This window comes from Triturus cristatus, chromosome 3_1 (genome assembly GCF_964204655.1).
Source record: "Triturus cristatus chromosome 3_1, aTriCri1.1, whole genome shotgun sequence".
NCBI lineage: Eukaryota > Metazoa > Chordata > Amphibia > Caudata > Salamandridae > Triturus > Triturus cristatus.
This window is the reverse complement of record NC_140583.1, coordinates 678,914,843-678,935,395: the sequence shown is the minus strand read 5'-3', so window position 1 is coordinate 678,935,395 and position 20,553 is coordinate 678,914,843. Positions and strand designations below refer to the sequence as shown.

At 53.4% G+C, this 20,553-nt stretch overlaps 1 protein-coding gene across 2 annotated transcripts in view; it reads left to right on the top strand.

The window, feature by feature from the left end:
* Positions 1 to 20,553, top strand: part of PTDSS2 (phosphatidylserine synthase 2) — a 426,270-nt gene that overhangs the window by 332,514 nt on the left and 73,203 nt on the right. For both annotated transcript variants that reach the window (XM_085644752.1, XM_085644754.1), the window contains one exon: positions 4,395 to 4,580. In XM_085644752.1, coding sequence (XP_085500878.1) covers positions 4,395 to 4,580 — 186 coding nt within the window. The remainder of the gene's footprint in view (positions 1 to 4,394; positions 4,581 to 20,553) is intronic.

Sequence of the window (20,553 nt, the reverse complement as noted above, 5' to 3'; positions counted from 1 at the left end):
CGATACCAGGCATGGAGAGGATTCCAGCCTAAGAAGTAGGGACTGGATGTTATTCCTGCTACTTTCTAGTATCGAAGAACGGATGCCTTATTCCTATCTTAGACCTTCACCTTCTCAATGTCTTCCAGCGCAAGGACAAATTCAAGATGCTTGTGCTGGCCCAACCTCTTTCTACCCAGGATCCCAGAAGCTGGATGGCGTCACTGGACCTACAGGATGCCAATTTTCACATCCCTGTTCTGCAGGGCCACATGTGGTGCCTGCAGTTCAGGGTGAGCCACAATTATTTTTAATTTGCTGTGCATTGTTTGAGCTTCACCAGTGCCCCCCTAGGTGATAACGGTGGTCGCTACCAGTCGTCTGACGTACTGGTCTTCTCCTACCTCAGCGAATCGCTGTTGAAGGCTACAAGTCAGTCACAGACCACCTCCACATGATGGCGAATCTCTTGACATCATAGGGGTTTGCAAACAACTTGGTGAACTCACAAGTGGCTGCCTTGTAGAGGCTTCCCTTCATCAAACCCAGCCTGGATATGGTGCATTTTCAGACCTTTCCTCCTGGCCAACGAGTCCAGGACATTTGAGCTATGATCCTGATGTTTCAATCTCTGTCCTGGGTCTCAATGAGGATGACTCCGGGGGCTTATTGGCCTGCTTGCCTCCTGTATCATGCTTGCCAACCATGCCCGATGGCATTTGCGTGCTCTGCAGTAGGATCTGAAGTTTCAGTGGGCCCAGCACCAGGAAAGCCATTTGGGTTCCATTGAGGTGACGAAGGAGACAGAAAGAGATCTGCAGTGGTGGCTGCCCATCTGCTATTAAGAAGCAGTAAACGCCTCTCCCTACCCCACCTACACTTGACTCTGGTGACGCACCCATCACCACTGTTTGAGGACATCCTCTGGAAAGAGGTGGAGATTAGAGAACTCAAGTCTCTGGTGGAGACCCGCCTCCATATAAATTAGTTAGAGATGCAGGTGATTTGGTTCACATGGAAGTCCTTCCTGCTAACCATTAAGGGCAGGCTAATTCAGGTTATCATGAACGATACCACCGGCATTTCGTACTGCAGAACATCGGACAGGTGGGGTCTCTGGTCCTGTTCCAGAAGGCTCCGCGCCTTTGGAGCCGTCTGAGGTATTGCTGCACTTACCTTAGGGCACACCACCTGGCGAGATCTTTAAATGCCAGGACAGACGAGTTCAGCCATCAACACCAGCAGATTGTGAATAGCGGTTACACCCAGAGGTGGTGTGAGGTGTATTCCAGCAATTGGGAGAATCCTGGCTTGATCTCTTTGCCATCACCAAGAATGTTTAGTGTCAACAATGATTCACATTGAATGTCCCAAGAAGGCTGTCCCTTGGAGGGGCATCCCTTGTGCTGTTGAGCACTGGATTACTGTACGCCTTGCCGCGGCTCCTTCTCCTGCCCTGATTTCTGAAGAGGCTCAGGAACAACAAGCCCAAGTTATCCTCATATTTGGTATGGAGAGTGTGGAACCCAGAATGTCTGGGCCTGAGAGTATGTACTCCGAGCAGGCTGCTGCTCTACTCCTCCAGGCATAGTGAATGAGCGGCAGCAGTTTATGCCTTTCTTCTAAAGTTGTTGATGTGAACCTGCAGTTAAAAGTAGCCATCAGAAGAACAACTTATCTTTTATGCAACTCCATTCATCACTCCTATAGCATAACAACTTCGGTGCGGAGCCGCATAGCACCACCTACCGGTGCATAGAAGCACTATTTTTCAAGTGTCTGGATCTAGTCTGCTGCCTGGAGATATTCACAAGGTGAGGAATCTGCAGTTAGATCAAGTATCCACCAGAAAAACCATTACCAAAGGTAAAACACTTGTTCACTTGGTCAACACTTCACACTTTTACCAAGCACTACTCTGTAGGCTTAGTAGCACGTTGTTACGCTTTAGTTGGCCATGTTGTATTAAGAACTATTTTTCATACATTTTCATCATCTTCTAGCTATTCCACCAGAGGTACTGATTTATAATCTACGCAGAGCATTTGTGCTGCCACCAGAAAATATTACCCTGTAACAACTTGTGCAGGGTCTTGCCGAAAGCTATGTACTGATAATATGGCTGGTGAATGCTGTACATTTTGGCCATTCTCAGTACACCTAACATTCCATGGCATGCTATTATTAAAAAAAAAAAGCACAGAGCAAAACATTGTGTGGTGTTCATTGTGTATTGCATGCCATAACTGGTGATCTGAGTAAAACGGACATCTACACTAAAGTGTGGTTGGCTGAGAACACTTTTATAGTATATAAATTGTTTAGTACATGTATTTGCAATCTTAGAAGGTGATAATCCCAATCAGGAAAATAAAGGTAGGGTAGCAGTACTTGCTGTTTATTCACATGTCTGATGGCTTTGATGATGGGATGGAGGTCAGTTTGCTGTTTAATTGAAGCACCTTGATTCGTTCTTAAGGGTTATCCAGGAACACAAATGACTATTTTTATCTTTAAAATTGAGAGAGCCTTTTGAGAAATTAAGTTCTATTTGATTATTAAAAGAAGTACCAGTTCAAATTTCATTAAAGCCGAATGACACATTTTATGTTTCCCTGTTTCTGAGAATGGATTTATCAAGCCTATAGTATTCCAGTGAATGCTCATTTTTAAATAATGTATCCCTCACCTAGCACAGACAGCATTGCCCTTCTTTATGATTCATTGGCTGCGCTCATGTTTTCATCAGAAAAAGAGTTTATATTCGACAGAAATTGTAATAGTTGTAACATAGAAGTACAGTAACAGAAATAAATGGCTTGAAGTGTGCTATTCAGTGACACTTACATGGTCGTATTTGCATCAGTTATGAATGACTAAAGTTATGTTTTTGCCCTCTACTTTAAGAAAGAAAACCCATTTTTCGTCACCACAAAGAAAGGCAGTTATACTGAAGGAAACAGACCTATATTTCATAACCTTTGAGATGAGCACAACATCTTGGTGTCATTGGTTCTAATAGCCATAGAGAAGTAACATGATGGGTTAGGGAAGCACAAAGAAGTAGATGCCATTTAAATGTTAAGGCTTTTATTGGCCCAACCCAGTGCTGAAAAGCCGTACCTCACAAAAGTTTCCTGTCACTTCAGTAAGTAAATCACCAAAAAGCAGTCTGGACAGGAACTGGCTCACTACATATTAAAGTTTCAGAAGGGTAGCTTTGCATGTGTTCTTGGGACTTGTAGTTCCCAAACCTAAAATTAATTTCTAATGTATTCAGGCTATGCCATGAATAAATCTTGCATTAGAATAACAAGCAGGTTAAAATGCTAAAGCAGCTGAATGAAAAGCGTGTTAAGATATATGTAAATGAGCAAACTCACTGTCTTGATAAATTGCTCTGGGGAAGACTACAGTGTCAACAGTTCCTTTTTTTTTTTTTGCTATAATGTGTACCCTCTATGTATGTCGTGTGCTGCAAGATGTCTTAGGGTAGAGAAGGTTTGCCTACCACAAAAAGCAGTAAGATAAGTTGCCCTGATATCTGAGTTTTCGTGTTCCTATCATCTCCCCACCACCTTTCTGTCTTCAATTAATCAAGCTCAGTCAAACGCCTTTTATAGGAAGAAACTGCATGCTTTGTGCACAGGAGCACATTTCAGAGTTGGAATTCCGAGATGAATTTTGTTTGGTGTAGACAAGAAATCAGGAGTCTTTATGCACTTATGGGCGACTTCCACTTCTGTACGTTTCTGTTGTACCTTTAAATATTTTCACAATGGCACACATAATGAAATGAGTTCAGCACGGTTATTTATAATCAGCAGTGGACTTGCAGAATTCCTACACAATAATCCTATTTAGGTCACACCATTGGCTTTATCTTGGCTTTATAATGGGGAGTATCCACTACAAAAGAAAATATTATCTTTCAGCATCAGTTGGCTTCCAGAGAATGATTCTGTAATGATAGCCCTCTCCTTTTGAGAAAAGAGTTATTCACATACCTCAGCCATTTGCTGGTCACAAAGTCTGTTCTCTGAGTCAGTTTTTCAACTCTGCTGTGTCCTGCACTATATAAAACAACAACCTGCCCGTGAATGAGAAAACATTAGCCTACAGAAAGAAGTTCTTGTTGGCAATCTTGAACCCTTGGGAGGTTACAGTGCACTTTTTATCAGCCGTGAAGCTGTTTGTTCAGTTACTTATTTGGTTTCTACGAAGTATGCTTTGATTGTAAGATAATAATGAACAATGCTGTTCTATCCACACACAAAGCGTCTTCAAGTTTTCCTGCAAATGTATTTCAAATTTGATCCCAAATTATCCTCAAATGATGCCTGTTGTTATTTTAGAATGCACATCTTTCGTCCTGCAATGTATGCGTACTAATACCTTATTTTCATTTGTTTCAGAAAATTCCATCATAAGCTTGGGCAACAAGCATGGATGGTTGCTGCTATTACAGTTACAGAGTTTCTTATTGTTGTGAAATATGATCCCTATACAATAACCCTCCCCCTTCCTTTCTACGTCACTCAGTGTTGGATACTTGGAATCATACTTTTATTCACCTGGACTTTGTGGCGTTTCTTCATAAGGTAAGTTGAAGCATTAATTTTGTAACTGTTCATTGTAAGTTGTGGTTTCTTCTGATCATGAGAATACATATTTTAAAAAACAACTTCAAAATGACTTAAAAAAACAGTTGAAGTGAAATTAAATGAAATTTTTGCTGGGCAAGCCATGGCTCGCACTCTTGCTATGCAAGCCACAATCATGCCAAATGTACTCCAAAATGCTTGTCGACTGTAGTAGAATCAGTGCTCCAACCATTGAATCAGTGAGTGTATTGGTTTAGTACATGAACAGAACCGAAGACTTCTTACACCTGTAGTAAATATTCTTTGGGAGTATTTTCAATACGAGGCTTTACCCAAATAGGGCTTCATTGGTATTAAAACCTGAACAGAACAGCAGTACACCTTCAGTACTCTCTAAAGAGAGCACACATTTGCTAAAATCGACTGCAACAACACTAATGGAACTTATTATATGGCCATTTTCTGGTGGCTATTTCTACCTGCAGATTCCTTTCCTTTGATTATCTCCGGCGCAAGACTTTCACTAAGGAAACTTGTGTTCCAAAGACAGTCGTAGGAGTGGTCAACAAACAAGATTATGGTCATGGTTGAGGTAGAGGTCGCAAGTGAAGTCAATGAGACATTATGGCAATCAAGGAGCGCTGTATGAGACCATCGTCTCCAGCAGTCCACAGAACCATCACTTGCCTGAACAGACAGGCTCTGAGGCACCAAGCCTTCCTCTTTTCGCACCCATCCCTAGAAAATTTGGTGGTCCAAATCTCTTCCACCTCGAGACTTAACCCATGTGCCCTCCCTATACAACATCTGGGTAAAGAATCGAAAAAACGAACGGTCAAGGGGTAAGAAATCCTTTTTGTTGGGACGTGTAGCCCTCAGATCTCTAAATGCAGCTTGTTTGCTTAGTTGCTACTCACATGTCCTTTGGGATATGGTAGCTTTAGTCGCGCACAACCTACAGTGGTACTGACTAGACCACTTTATGGGAATGATAAAAGATGGGCAGTATGCATGCAGGCATATTATAAAAGCAGACCTCGACTCTGCTGTCTTTGTAATCAGGGCTATGGATTCGTTCATTAACTTATGTGGACATGCCTGGCTTCGATCTAGGGAATTCTCCTCATATGTCCAGTAAACCCTAATGGGTTGTAAATAAAACAATTAGGAAATTGATTACAAACGTGGACCTAAGGTTTACATAAACAGTCTATAACCACCCAAGTGTTACGTAACAAAAATATTTTTTATTATTTATTTATATAGACAATTGTGTCTTAACCTGTGGTTGTGGTAGCCGGTGACACGTATAAAATTGAACAGTCAATTGACCAAGTGCTACGGTATATAGTACGATGGTGATCCGCTAACGCAGATACAGATGAGCAGGCAAAGGAAAGGAAGATGTAAGACAATGCCTGTACTGTAAGAGACAAAGAAAAAAAAAACCCTGTTTAGGTTTCATTAGTAATATTTACGAGGCTAAACGCGCGTAGGACACTGAACTTTCAAGAGCCATGCCAAAGATGATTGTCCTTCAATGAATTGAAGTGATCTGTTTTGTATAATCCATGTTTCTCTTTTTCTATATAAAAAAATATTTGAATGACCTGTTTACATGCAATATTGTGTACTATTAGGCACAGTGTGAATGTATTAGCGTGACTGAATATTCACCTTAAGAAACATGGACATCCAATGTAGCGAAATGTACTGAATACATCACTATTGTGCACATTGAGATATTGCACTCAGGGGAAAATGTTTTCTCTTCTTTCTCCTTTTTACTATTTATATTAAGATAAAAAAAATGTTTTACCTAACATTTGGGTGAATGTAGACAGTTTATGTAAACCTTAGGTCCACGTTTGTTACCAATTTCCTAATTGTTTTGTTTACAACTGATATTCAAAAGAAGTCTGTGCCGCCACCAGATCACTAGGCCTACAATCTTTGACTGGCTGCTTTTGCGCTTTTTAGAAAACTAGTCTCCTTTGCCAGACATTTTTAGAAACAATGCCAAGTCTAAGCTCCGGGTTGGAATCAGCAGCGAAACCCTTTCGTTCAGTACTACAGAGGACGAGGAAAAGGATGTGCCGGGCAATTTCCATTTCCCTCCTCTACTTCCCCAGCACCATCAGGGAAGCAGCAATAGCTCGACTATGAAGGTGCACATTACACCTATGTGAGAGAGTGTCCCTTTTTCTGTAGGTCAATCAATCAGTCATTTGTAGAGCGCACAGCTACCTTGAGGAGTTGTCCCGGCGCTAATACCAAGACTAAAGGAAAAGACCAACCAGCAGTCTACACCTGATTAAAGAGCCAGGATTTTAAGGCCTTCCTACACTCCTGTTCTGTCTCGATCAGGCGCAGGTGGACAGGTAGTGCATTCCAGAGTTTAGCAGTCCTTACCGAGAAGGAACTGCCACCTTGACGGATTTTGAAATATCGTGGGACGCAAAGGAGTCGCCGGTGGTTGGATCTCATGGTCTGCTCCTGTTGATAAAGACTAAGCCTCTGCTTAAGATAGCATGGGCCAAAGCCCCTTGTGGCTCTAAAGGCAAAAGTCAGAGCCTTAAACTCTATCCTCCTGGCCACTGGGAGCAAATGTAACTGCCTCAAATAAGGGGAGATGTTGCTGGCAGGGTACCCGTTGAATTAACCTCGCCGCCGAATTCGGAATTATTTGTAACCTGTAAATCAGGTAGGCAGGAAACCCCACATAGACTGTTGGCATAATCCAACTGAGAGGTCTTGAAGGCTATTAGTTCAGACACCTGGGTCCTTCATCTCGTGAAAAAGGAGGACATTCTATCCTTCTGCCACCAACCCCCTGTTGTCCTTCCATTTCTCCCTCAATCCCTATGACCATTGGGGCATCTCACAGGAGGAAGTGGTAGTCCTTCTGCATAAAGGAGCAGTGGAGCTAGTGGCAATGTAGGATATTGAGCAGGGGCGGTGCCGTCTGTACTTCCTAGTGTTGTATTCCGCTTTAGATGTCTGTATATAGGTTTTCCTGAAACATGTCCTTATATAGGCACAATTCACATTGCCCTTTTATAGGCATAAGATCCCAGTCCTTATCTAGGCATTAGCCATGCTATCCAAATACAGGCATGGTCCTCTACATCCGTCCACCCCAACGCCACAGCGAGTTCTTAGAAACCAGACCCTTAAGCTCTTGGGAGTTCCCCTAGCACAGGATTATTGATTTCTCCAAGAACTCATTTACTATGCATGAACCGCTATTCCTGAAGGGTTCATTCCGGACATCTTCCTCAGCCCGACTTTACATCACTACTAACACTCACAACTAACATTCCAAGGCACCGACCAGGTATAAATATACCTTCTGTTGCCCAAGCAAGTAGGAGGAGACCTCGACTTTAGTGGAGCCCGTGTCCCGGCCGGACGCACTGACAAGACGCTGTCATCCCTGCTCGCAGAGAATCCAGCTTCCATTGTTCTGACTCCCTTCGCAGGGTGTTCGAGTTCGAGACCCGGAAAGAGATTCCCACCTCTCTCATTCTCAAGGTATGTAGCTGACTAGAACCTAGAGGGACTCTTGGCATACCAGACTTAGCATACCATACTATGGAATACATCACCTACTTCTTACCTTGTACTACACTTAGGTTAGGTACACTGGGGTAGAACTAGTTAGAGAAGCATCTCATGAGTACTCGCATTTTTAGCTTATGTTATTTATGTATATGAATATGTGTCGTAGCTAAAAGATCATGCTAGCGCAGTATTATTTCTTTCTACTGCTTACGCTGTACATAATATATCTCGCATACTGTCTTATGATTGTAACAGCTCATATCTCTTACACGAGAAACAAGACTGTTCTATAAATCCTTTTATTGAAACACCCATCTATTCTTTCTGTGTAACTCTGAAGAAACTAAGCATGCACGATTAAACTGTTATCTGATTCCACGATTTTGAGAGTGTTCAGATTCTAAATGGAAACAAAGTTGTCATGTTTATGCGGTTGCCAGAAACTACTCCCTTCTTGTTTACAAGGAGTTTCTAGTGGCCTGCCACAAAGTAATTAAGTTTAATATACTCGATAGGGGCATACTGACCTCAGTCCTATGCCAAATATGTACCTCATTGTTGGAAAATGAGGCAGCATCTGTGAGGCCTGCACAAATAACATGACCACATTTGTCCTTCACTGGGAACCAAACACCCAATTGTAGCGCCTGACTCTGAAGTTAGCATTGCAGAGCAGTCTGAGGCTTACTCAAGGGAGGTGGTGTGGGCTAGTAATCGCCATTTGCAGGTGCGCAAAAATAACACTCAATAATTGATTGTCCAGTCTGTACTTTGCTTTATGAAATTAAGAGTACATTTATTAAACACCCACACTACTCAATACTATGCACCAATTTACAAATATACATAAGCTGTTGGAATTACTTTGTGACATTGCATAACCTCTCCACCCCTCCCGCAGGGGGGGTGAGGTCTAGTACCTCCACCCCCATGTATGCACATCATCTTGCCCCCAGTGCAGGTAGTTAAACATAACCTGGAGCGAGGGCCCTGCGCACTGGCACCATCCCAGTGGCGACCCACCCCATTACCTCAACAAGCATTAAAAAGGGGTAAGCCTGCCTTGGTGACACATGACCCTTACTGAGCATCTCCTACTGACCATAAAGTATGCACCTCTTTATCTTAAAGGCTAGCAGTCTGGGGTCTTCACCTAAGCGCAGCAGCGAGAATCCATGTTTACGCACACTTTGGAATGACAGTACTCATCACCTTGGTGGATCATTTGAATTCATTGCAATTACAGCCCCTAAAGGCATCACAGATGAAATCGCGGGATTACGCATATACAGCCAGACACCCTAGCAGGACTGTCTGGCAACATAACCCCACTTGGCTTATGACATCTCCTTACACCTGTGACTTACAGTCCCTTCAAAAGAAGTACTCCTGGCAACTACACTTCTCCTGCAGTGCGCCTCTTCACTTTAAAAGGAATCACAGGTAAAAGCATGGGATTACGTAAATACAGCCAGATCCCCTAGCAGGAAAGCCCAGCAACATAACTCCATTTAGCTTAACATCACCTTACACAGGTACTTCACTTTACACATGTGAGTTTCAGTCCACCTAAAAAGAAATAACCAGCGTAAATGCATTTCTAGTTCAATTACACCTCTCCACCTCCAGGGGATGGCCTTCTCCAGGCATCCCTAACTCATCCCTTCACTCCTTGGTGTAATTCCTCATTCACCGTCCGCTGTAGAACAAAAGTTCCAGCCTAGAAGGTGTTAAATGCTTGCTGAGCCCTTGAGGGGTTATTCTTTCCAAGTCCCCATGAGACTTAGGGTGGAACTCATTTTTTGTGCTGGGGGGGCAGACTGCGCTTCTCCAGCAGCTCCCGCCAGCACCTTTTCACAATTGAGGGTGACCCCCCTCTTCTGGGGGCCACTAGGCACCAAAAACGCTGTATTTCCACATGCCTTGCAAGGCATTATGGAGCGCTTCAGGCTCCTTTTCCTGCATAACTGATGAGCGGCTCTCCTGCTGTGCCGGGGAGAACCACGCTGAAACAATGGCGGCTTCGCTGCATCTTCAGCCCTCGGTGGGGGGGCCCGGACCCCCAAGGTGAGTCCATCTGTGGCTCGGGGAGCCCACCTCCGGCCGCTCCACTGGGTGATGGGGGCCCGGTCCCACCCAGGCCCCTGTCGCTCCTCCTTTTGCTGGCGGGGTCACGGTCCCACCCGGGCACCCCGCGTGGACTGCTGAGTGCAGGGGAGCCCACCCCCGGCTGCCCCTGCCGGCTCCCTCCCGGCCTGCACCCTTGTGTGCTGCCGCGGGAGCCGGCGGGTGTATTCTGGTCTGCCCGCTCCGGCGGGCAGACGCGGAGGCTGCTCCTTGGCTGGCGGTGCTTCGGGGGGAGTGCGATGGCACTCCCCCTACCTCCTCCTCACTTCTTTGGGGCCTGGGGATAGGGTCCCGGGCACCTCTCCCTGCACCCTTCGCGGGGAGTGCGACTGCGCTCCCCGCTTTCCATCTTCGCGGGGGAGGGTGCGATGGCGCTCCCCCGCCTCCATCTTCGGTGGGGGCCAGGGTGGGTTCCTGGCCCCCTCTTGGGCACTTCCACGGGGAGCGCGACGGCGCTCCCCAGTTTCCCTTCTTCTGGGGACAGCCCCCGGGACCTGACCCACCCCGGGGGCATCTCTGAGACCGGTGGCGGAGATCCACGCGCTTCGTCATCGGTCTTCTTGGAGGTCAAAGGTTGTGTACCTTCTGGGGGGCATATCTCCGCCCCCAGTGGTCCGATCTTCTCCATTTCCGCGTCTTCTTGCTCCTGGTGGCGCCCCTCAGCCACTGTGAGCCATCATATTTGCCCTCCGGGTCTCCAAGAGGGTGGATTCAGCAGAGAGCTGTCTTTACCGGCTCCTGCGCCAGCCTTTCGCCTGGCTCTCCTCCTTGGCCTCACTTCTCCCTGCGCAGAGGCCACTGCTTCTGCGCACTGGTCCTGGGCTCTTCTTCTGGTGCTGATAGGGTCCTGGGGGCAGTCAGGGGGGTCTCTACTTCCAACTGCCCATTGCGCCAGGCTCCAGCACTTTCAGCCTCAGCAGACCACACCCCAGAGAGAGCTTCTCTTCCTGTGCAAGCACTTTTTTAAAGTTGAGTAGGGCGCTGGCACGAAGTCTCTGTTGGTCCTATCAAACAGCAACACATCACTTCCTGCCCCTGCTCCCTCCTTGTCCAGCCTCTGGGCTTGTTCAAAATGGCGTTGGCCAGGGTCTCTGGCCACATGTCTCTGAAGTCCCTCCCCCCCACGCTGCCTTTCCTCCTTGGTGCAGCCTGGTGCCTGGCACCCAGTGACAGCTGCTAATGGATGAGCCTGTAGCCCCACCCATCTTCTCTTTGTGGAGAGGAGGCCCTAGCTTGTGGAAGAAAGGTTATCAATCCATCCAGCTGAGGTCAGCCCTCAGCCTGGGTCTGGTCATGGCTGGCTCAGAGAAATATGACAGTTCTGGATGACCCAAAAGCAGTGCAAATATTACTTTGGACTCTGCAGAATACTTCTTTTCACATCCGCTACAGTGGACTTAAGTGCATGTCTGGAATCTGTAGGCCTAATGGAAGTTAATCTAGCCTATGGGCTCCACATTCCCATAGGGGAATAATAAAGTAAAAAAACAGTAAGACACTGACTTTCCCTGGCATGTTTCTTGAAAGTGTATAAAGCCTATTCCATGTCACCACCCAATACTGCACAAGTCCTGCCACACCATTCACTTTGTAGCTGCTCCTGGATGCGCACGCTAGGAATCTCCCCTGCACAGCCCGTACACGTGTGCACACACATGTGCACATGTCTGCATGTAACCAGCCCGGTGTCCCTTGCTCCAGCTGCTGCGCAGTTGCCTGGTCAGGCCAGGGGGAAACCAGTAAAATCCCCATGTAGTCTCTTACATCCTGAGTTCACCGTGGGTGAGTCCCAACTTATGAGGCTCCCCCACAGTAAAAGCTCAACAATTAGGTGCTCAAAAAAGCAAAAAATCCGGGCGGACCATAGTGTCAGAATTACCTTCTAACAGTTATATTATTCCAATGCGCAGAGCCTTTTAGGGAAATAGGAACTACACTACACTAGTTCACAAGAAGGACAGCAGTCTTTGTCCCATCCTTGACTTCAGGTTCTTGAATTGGCTGCTACGAAAGGCCAAGTTCTGGATACTGTCCTTGGCTCTGGATTTAGAGGTATTGGACGACTCTGAAGACTGGATATTGTATACATTTCGATCATGCAGGCCCAGAGGAAGTACATTCTTGTTGTGGTTGGTTTACATTATTACTGTTTGGATTGACTACAGCACCTCAACTCCTTGTAAAGGTGAAGCAGTGGTGGCTGTCCATTTCAGATGAACGGAGATTGTAGTATACAGACATCTAAATGACTGGCTCATCAAAGCTGAGTTGGTCTCTCACCATTTTCTGTGGTTGCCTGCACTTCTGTTCGCCTTAGGATTTTCAATCAGTTTTCTCAAAACTCACCTAGAACCCTCCCACCGCCTTCTGTTCATTCGTACATTACTGAATACCATCCTGCTTTGAGCTCTCCCTCCTCCACAGCATTTTCGGGACATTCAAGACATGGTGTCAGTATTTCATACAGGAACTCAAGTACTGGTACTGAAGCTCCTTTATTGGCCCGGTCTGTTGGCTTCTTTTGTCCTCTTGGTCACACATTCACGCTGCTAATTGAGGGCTCTTCAGTGATGCCTTTGCAGGCAGTGGTACCAATATCAGGGAGACTTGATGGAATCTATTGTGATCTCCAGGGATGCTGCATCAGTGTTGAGCTGGTGGAGGCAAGAGGACAACCTGACTTGAGGGAGACCCTTCTGTTCCCCTTCAGTTGTGAACGCGGTAGTGACGTATGCATCCACGTTCGGGTGGGATGCACACCTGGATGACCTGGAGACCAGAGGCCATTAGTCTTCAGTGGAGCAGAGGTTGTATATTAACCTTATGAAATTGAGGGCTATCCAGCTGCCGGTCAAGGCTTCCCTTTGAGATCAGCCAGCCCAGACTCTATCCACTATGTGACCACGATGTGAAACAAACCAGAAGAAATGGAGTCTAAGATATCTGTCGAAAACCCTGAGCCTCTAGACCTGGTCGCATCGACATGGCCTCTGGCTGGTGGCCAGTAACATAACATGATCCTTAAACACCAGAGCGGACAGCCTGAGTCGGTGCCATCTTGCCAACCATGACTGGCCTTTTCACCCAGAAGTAGTCCAAGATTTCTTTGCCCTTCAGGGTGTACCTCAGGAGGACCTATTCGCAGCTCACAGCAGCACTTACTGCCATAAATTCTGTGCTTTTGGGGAGTTCCTTTCAGCTGACATAGAAACTTCTGCTACTCTAGGCTTTTCCTTCCATACCCTGGATTCCTCATAGTCTGAAGAAGATCCGCCAAGACCAGGCTCAAGTAGTTCTTATCACCTCTGGCTGGCTGCGGAGAGTGTGGTATATAGACCTAAGTGACCTCCATGTAACAGCCCCTCTTCTTCTTCTGTTCAGAGAGAATCAGTTGTCCCAAACCGGAGGGCAGAATCTGCACCCCAATTTTTAAAGCCTACACCTTCATTTGTGGAGATAAGCAGCGCAATCTGAGCACATTTTGAACTTCCACGAGAATTCGTAGATGTGATCCTTTCAGCACGTCGCCCCTCCACTAACTCGGTGTATTCAGGAACATGGGACAATTTTCTTTCCTGGTGGCCTGGCTTAGGAGCTGATCCTTTTGTAAGTATCCCTGTCCCCTGTACTACAGACTACACTATATGTGGCTGATCAAGGCTGTCTGGTAGTTATGGCCAAGGGTAGCTCAGTATCATTCCTTTTTTCTGTCAGACTAACCCCGTCACCCAGTTCAAATCTCTGGTGGCTTTAAGATTTCTGAGAGATTTCCTGACAAGCATGAATCTATTGGTTCAATTCATTATGCCACAATGGGACTTTAACCTGATTTTTGCTTTTTTTATGGGCACTCCTTTTGATCCCCTAAAGCCAGCTTTTTGACAAGTTAGCACACTTTGTTCTGCCCACACAAGTTGATGCAAATTAAGGATGCTTACCTGCCTAACTTGGTGTCCCCTTTCCTTCTGGAACAGTTCATCACATTACTGACAAATGACCTGTTTCCACATCTTTTGAAGGAAGAAGAAAGGCTACACACGTTAGACCCTAGAAGGATGGTGATCTTTTACATTAACCTCTCTAAGGACCCAAGATCAGATGACTAGCTCTTCATTGTTACCCCTTTTGACAACCAGTGTAACCAAAGAAACAAACAATCTCAGGATGGTTTGTCCTGTGTATAAAAATCTGCTAAGCTTTGGCTAAGCAAGGCCCACCTGAATGAATAATAGCTCATTCTACCAGATAGAACTCTTGCACAGCAGCATTAGCTAGAGGCATGTCTGTGGCAGACATAAGCAAGGCAGCTACACTGTCTTCTCTTCACACTTTTACCAAGCATTGTTCGGATCCTGAAGTAAAAAGAGACTGTCACTTTTCCTGCTTCTGCATTTCAAGGCTTTTTTAGTCGAAATGATTTCTCCAGACCCTCCTTCTTTGATGATTGCTTGGTAATTAATCAAAGATGAGGAATCTCCATCAGAAGAAAAATTTACTTACTTACCTACCGTATCATTCTTTCTGGCGCATACTCTATCTACATACAGATTCCCCACCGACCATCCCCTCTTCTGAAGAAAGTGTTACTATCCCTCTCTTTCAATAAGATGTCACGTTGGTTACGCACTTCACTAAGGTACAAGTCTTCTCAAATATGCCTCAAAAAGTGCAGCAAAAAGAGAGAAGAACTAATGTTGTGGCAGCGCCAGAGAGCTATTGCAGATGTTTTTCGGCTCCAGTCTTGTGTCGAGGATATTCAGAGTTGAAGAATCTACAGGTAGGGTATCCACCAGAAAGATGATACTGGAAGTAAATAACTTTTCTGATCCATCTAGTTAATTATTGCTTTGCTGTGTGGCACGATCTCCTATTTCCATGTCTTAAGTGGCAGTGTCTTCATTCAAGTCCTTTCTCTATTTAAGTACCTCCTCTGCCTCGCAAAGCTAAGCTGTGTTTATCTCTGTGAGTCTGAAATATCCTGCCTGTTGCCTTGTTTTGAGCGTAGGTTGCCACACAACTCCTATTTTACCAGCACTACCAATGAATTGAAAACTCCCTAGTGCAGACCCCTCCCATGGTGCTGGCCCCCTATGCGCTGGCAAACCTAGCGCTGGCCCCCTCCCTCCCTACCGGCCAGCCCTGCCCCCTCCCCTCCCTCCCGCCCAGCACTGGCCCCCTCCCTCCCAGCACTGGCCCCCTCCCTCCCAGCACTGGCCCCCTCCCTCCCTTTCTCCCTCCCTCCCTCCCTCCCTCCCAGCACTGGCCCACTCCCTCCCGCCCTCCCTCCCTCCCAGCACTGGCCCCTTCCCACCCAGCACTGGCCCCCTCCCTCCCTCCCGCCCAGCACTGGCCCCCTCCCTCCCTCCCGCCCAGCACTGGCCCCCTCCCTCCCGCCCAGCACTGGCCCCCTCCCTCCCGCCCAGCGCTGGCCCCCTCCCTCCCGCCCAGCGCTGGCTCCCTCACTACCGCCCGCCCAGCCCTAGCTCCCTCCCTCCTGCCCAGCCCTAGCTCCCTCCCTCCCACCCGTCCAGCCCTAGCTCCCTCCCCCCTCCCGCCCAGCCCTGGCTCCCTCCCTCCCTCCCGCCCACCCAGCCCTGGCTCCCTCCCTCCCTCCCGCCCACCCAGCCCTGGCTCCCTCCCTCCCTCCCTCCCGCCCACCCATCCCTGGCTCCCTCCCTCCCTCCCTCCCGCCCACCCATCCCTGGCTCCCTCCCTGAGCCCTGGCTCCCTCCCTAAGCCCTGGCTCCCTCCCTCCCTCCCACCCAGCCCTGGCTCCCTCCCTCCCTCCCACCCAGCCCTGGCTCCCTCCTTCCCTCCCACCCAGCCCTGGCTCCCTCCTTCCTGCCCACCCAGCCCTGGCTCCCTCCTTCCCGCCCGCCCAGCCCAGGCTCCCTCCCTCCCGCCCAGCCCTGGCTCCCTCCCTCCCGCCCAGCCCTGGCTCCCTCCCTCCCTCCCTCCCTCCCGCCCAGCCCTGGCTCCCTCCCTCCCGCCCAGCCCTGGCTCCCTCCCTCCCGCCCAGCCCTGGCTCCCTCCCTTCCTCCCTCCCGCCCAGCCCTGGCTCCCTCCCTCCCTTCCTCCCTCCCGCCCAGCCCTGGCTCCCTCCCTCCCTTCCTCCCTCCCGCCCAGCCCTGGCTCCCTCCCACCCCACCCAGCCCTGGCTCCCTCCCTCCCTCCCTCCCGCCCAGCCCTGGCTCCCTGCCGCCCAGCCCTGGCTCCCTCCCTCCCTCCCGCCCAGCCCTGGCTCCCTCCCGCCCATCCCTGGCTCCCTCCCTCCCTCCCGCCCATCCCTGGCTCCCTCTCTCCCTCCCTCCCGCCCATCCCTGGCTCCCTCTCTCCCTCCCTCCCGCCCATCCCTGGCTCCTCTCTCCCTCCCTCCCGCCCATCCCTGGCTCCTCTCTCCCTCCCTCCCGCCCAGCCCTGGCTCCCTCCCTCCTGCCCAGCCCTGGCTCCCTCCCGCCCAGCCCTGGCTCCCTCCCTCCCAGCCCTGGCTCCCTCCCTCCCTCCCGCCCAGCCCTGGCTCCCTCCCTCCCGCCCAGCCCTGGCTCCCTCCCTCCCGCCCAGCCCTGGCTCCCTTCCTCCTTCCCACCCAGCCCTGGCTCCCTTCCTCCCTCCCGCCCAACCCTGGCTCCCTCCCTCCCTCCCTCCCGCCCAGCCCTGCTCCCTCCAGGTCCGGCTTGGCTCCCTCTCTCCCTCCCTCCCGCCCAGCCCTGGCTCCCTCTCTCCCGCCCAGCCCTGGCTCCCTCTCTCCCTCCATCCCGCCCAGCCCTGGCTCCCTCTCTCCCTCCCTCCCGCCCAGCCCTGGCTCCCTCTCTCCCTCCCTCCCGCCCAGCCCTGGCTCCTTCCCTCCCTCCCTCCCGCCCAGCCCTGGCTCCCTCCCTCCCGCCCAGCCCTGGCTCCCTCCCTTCCTCCCTCCCGCCCAGCCCTGGCTCCCTCCCTTCCGCCCAGCCCTGGCTCCCTCCCTTCCGCCCAGCCCTGGCTCCCTCCCTCCCGCCCAGCCCTGGCTCCCTCCCTCCCGCCCAGCCCTGGCTCCCTCCCTCCCGCCCAGCCCTGGCTCCCTCCCTCCCTCCCGCCCAGCCCTGGCTCCCTCCCTCCCTCCCGCCCAGCCCTGGCTCCCTCCCTCCCAGCCCTGGCTCCCTCCCTCCCTCCCGCCCAGCATTGGCTCCCTCCCTCCCTCCCGCCCAGCCCTGGCTCCCTCCCTCCCTCCCGCCCAGCCCTGGCTCCCTCCCTCCCTCCTGCCCAGCCCTGGCTCCCTCACTCCCTCTCTCCCTCTCAACCTCCATCCCGCCCAGCCCTGGCTCCCTCTCTCCCTCCCTCCCTCCCGCCCACCCTCCCTCCCGCCCAGCCCTGGCTCCTTCCCTCCCTCCCGCCCAGCCCTGGCTCCTTCCCTCCCTCCCGCCCAGCCCTGGCTCCTTCCCTCCCTCCCGCCCAGCCCTGGCTCCCTCCCTTCCGCCCAGCCCTGGCTCCCTCCCTTCCTCCCTCCCGCCCAGCCCTGGCTCCCTCCCTTCCGCCCAGCCCTGGCTCCCTCCCTTCCGCCCAGCCCTGGCTCCCTCCCTTCCGCCCAGCCCTGGCTCCCTCCCTTCCGCCCAGCCCTGGCTCCCTCCCTTCCGCCCAGCCCTGGCTCCCTCCCTCCCACCCAGCCCTGGCTCCCTCCCTCCCTCCCACCCAGCCCTGGCTCCCTCCCTCCCTCCCACCCAGCCCTGGCTCCCTCCCTCCCACCCAGCCCTGGCTCCCTCCCTCCCTCCCACCCAGCCCTGGCTCCCTCCCTCCCTCCCACCCAGCCCTGGCTCCCTCCCTCCCTCCCACCCAGCCCTGGCTCCCTCCCTCCCACCCAGCCCTGGCTCCCTCCCTCCCTCCCGCCCAGCCCTGGCTCCCTCCCTCCCTCCCGCCCAGCCCTGGCTCCCTCCCTCCCTCCCGCCCAGCCCTGGCTCCCTCCCTCCCTCCCGCCCAGCCCTGGCTCCCTCCCTCCCTCCCGCCCAGCCCTGGCTCCCTCCCTCCCTCCCAGCCCTGGCTCCCTCCCGACCTCCCTCCCTCCCTCCCTCTCTCCCGCCCAGCCCTGGCTCCCGATCCTCCCTCCCGCACAGCCCTGGCTCCCTCCCGCCCAGCCCTGGCTCCCTCCCTCCCTCCCGCCCAGCCCTGGCTCCCTCCCACCCATCCCTGGCTCCCTCCCACCCATCCCTGGCTCCCTCTCTCCCTCCCTCCCGTCCAGCCCTGGCTCCCTCTCTCCCTCCCTCCCGTCCAGCCCTGGCTCCCTCCCTCCCGTCCAGCCCTGGCTCCCTCCCTCCCGTCCAGCCCTGGCTCCCTCCCTCCCGTCCAGCCCTGGCTCCCTCCCTCCCGTCCAGCCCTGGCTCCCTCCCTCCCGCCCAGCCCTGGCTCCCTCCCTCCCGCCCAGCCCTGGCTCCCTCCCTCCCGCCCAGCCCTGGCTCCCTCCCTCCCGCCCAGCCCTGGCTCCCTCCCTCCCGCCCAGCCCTGGCTCCCTCCTTCCCGCCCAGCCCTGGCTCCCTCCCTCCCGCCCAGCCCTGGCTCCCTCCCTCCCGCCCAGCCCTGGCTCCCTCCCTCCCTCCCTCCCGCCCAGCCCTGGCTCCCTCCCTCCCTCCCTCCCGCCCAGCCCTGGCTCCCTCCCTCCCTCCCTCCCGCCCAGCCCTGGATCCCTCCCTCCCTCCCTCCCGCCCAGCCCTGGATCCCTCCCTCCCTCCCTCCCTCCCGCCCAGCCCTGGATCCCTCCCTCCCTCCCGCCCAGCCCTCGATCCCTCCCTCCCGCCCAGCCCTGGTTCCCTCCCTCCCGCCCAGCCCTGGTTCCCTCCCTCCCGCCCAGCCCTCGATCCCTCCCTCCCTCCCGCCCAGCCCTCGATCCCTCCCTCCCTCCCGCCCAGCCCTCGATCCCTCCCTCCCTCCCGCCCAGCCCTCGTTCCCTCCCTCCCGCCCAGCCCTGGTTCCCTCCCTCCCGCCCAGCCCTGGTTCCCTCCCTCCCTCTCGCCCAGCCCTGGTTCCCTCCCTCCCTCCCGCCCAGCCCTGGTTCCCTCCCTCCCTCCCTCCCAGCCCTGGCTCCCTCCCTCCCAGCCCTGGCTCCCTCCCTCCCTCCCGCCCAGCCCTGGCTCCCTCCATCCCTCCCTCCCAGCCCTGGCTCCCTCCCTCCCTCCCGCCCAGCCCTGGCTCCCTCTCTCCCTCCCTCCCTCCCGCCCAGCCCTGGCTCCCTCTCTCCCTCCCTCCCTCCCCCCCAGCCCTGGCTCCCTCTCTCCCTCCCTCCCTCCCGCCCAGCCCTGGCTCCCTCCCTCCCTCCCTCCCTCCCGCCCAGCCCTGGCTCCCTCCCTCCCTCCCGCCCAGCCCTGGCTCCCTCCCTCCCTCCCTCCCTCCCCTGGCTCCCTCCCTCCCTCCCTCCCGCCCAGCCCTGGCTCCCTCCCTCCCGCCCATCCCTGGCTCCCTCCCTCCCGCCCATCCCTGGCTCCCTCCCTCCCGCCCAGCCTTGGCTCCCTCCCTCCCTCCCGCCCAGCCCTGGCTCCCTCCCTCCCTCCCTCCCTCCCGCCCAGCCCTGGCTCCCTCCCTCCCTCCCTCCCTCCCGCCCAGCCCTGGCTCCCTCCCTCCCTCCCTCCCGCCCAGCCCTGGCTCCCTCCCTCCCTCCCGCCCAGCCCTGGCTCCCTCCCGCCCAGCCCTGGCTCCCTCCCTCCCGCCCATCCCTGGCTCCCTCCCGCCCAGCCCTGGCTCCCTCCCTCCCTCCCTCCCGCCCAGCCCTGGCTCCCTCCCTCCCGCCCAGCCCTGGCTCCCTCCCTCCCTCCCTCCCGCCCAGCCCTGGCTCCCTCCCTCCCTCCCTCCCTCCCTCCCTCCCGCCCAGCCCTGGCTCCCTCCCTCCCTCCCTCCCTCCCGCCCAGCCCTGGCTCCCTCCCTCCCTCCCTCCCAGCCCTGGCTCCCTCCCTCCCTCCCACCCAGCCCTGGCTCCCTCCCTCCCTCCCTCCCGCCCAGCCCTGGCTCCCTCCCTCCCTCCCGCCCATCCCTAGCTCCCTCTCTCCCGCCCATCCCTAGCTCCCTCTCTCCGCCCAGCCCTGGCTTCCTCCCTCCCGCCCAGCCCTGGCTCCCTCCCTCCCTCCCAGCCAGCCCTGGCTCCCTCCCTCCCTCCCAGCCAGCCCTGGCTCCCTCCCTCCCGCCCAGCCCTGGCTCCCTCCCTCCCTCCCTCCCGCCCAGCCCTGGCTCCCTCCCTCCCTTCCTCCCTCCCTCCCTCCCGCCCAGCCCTGGCTCCCTCCCTCCCTTCCTCCCTCCCGCCCAGCCCTGGCTCCCTCCCTCCCTTCCT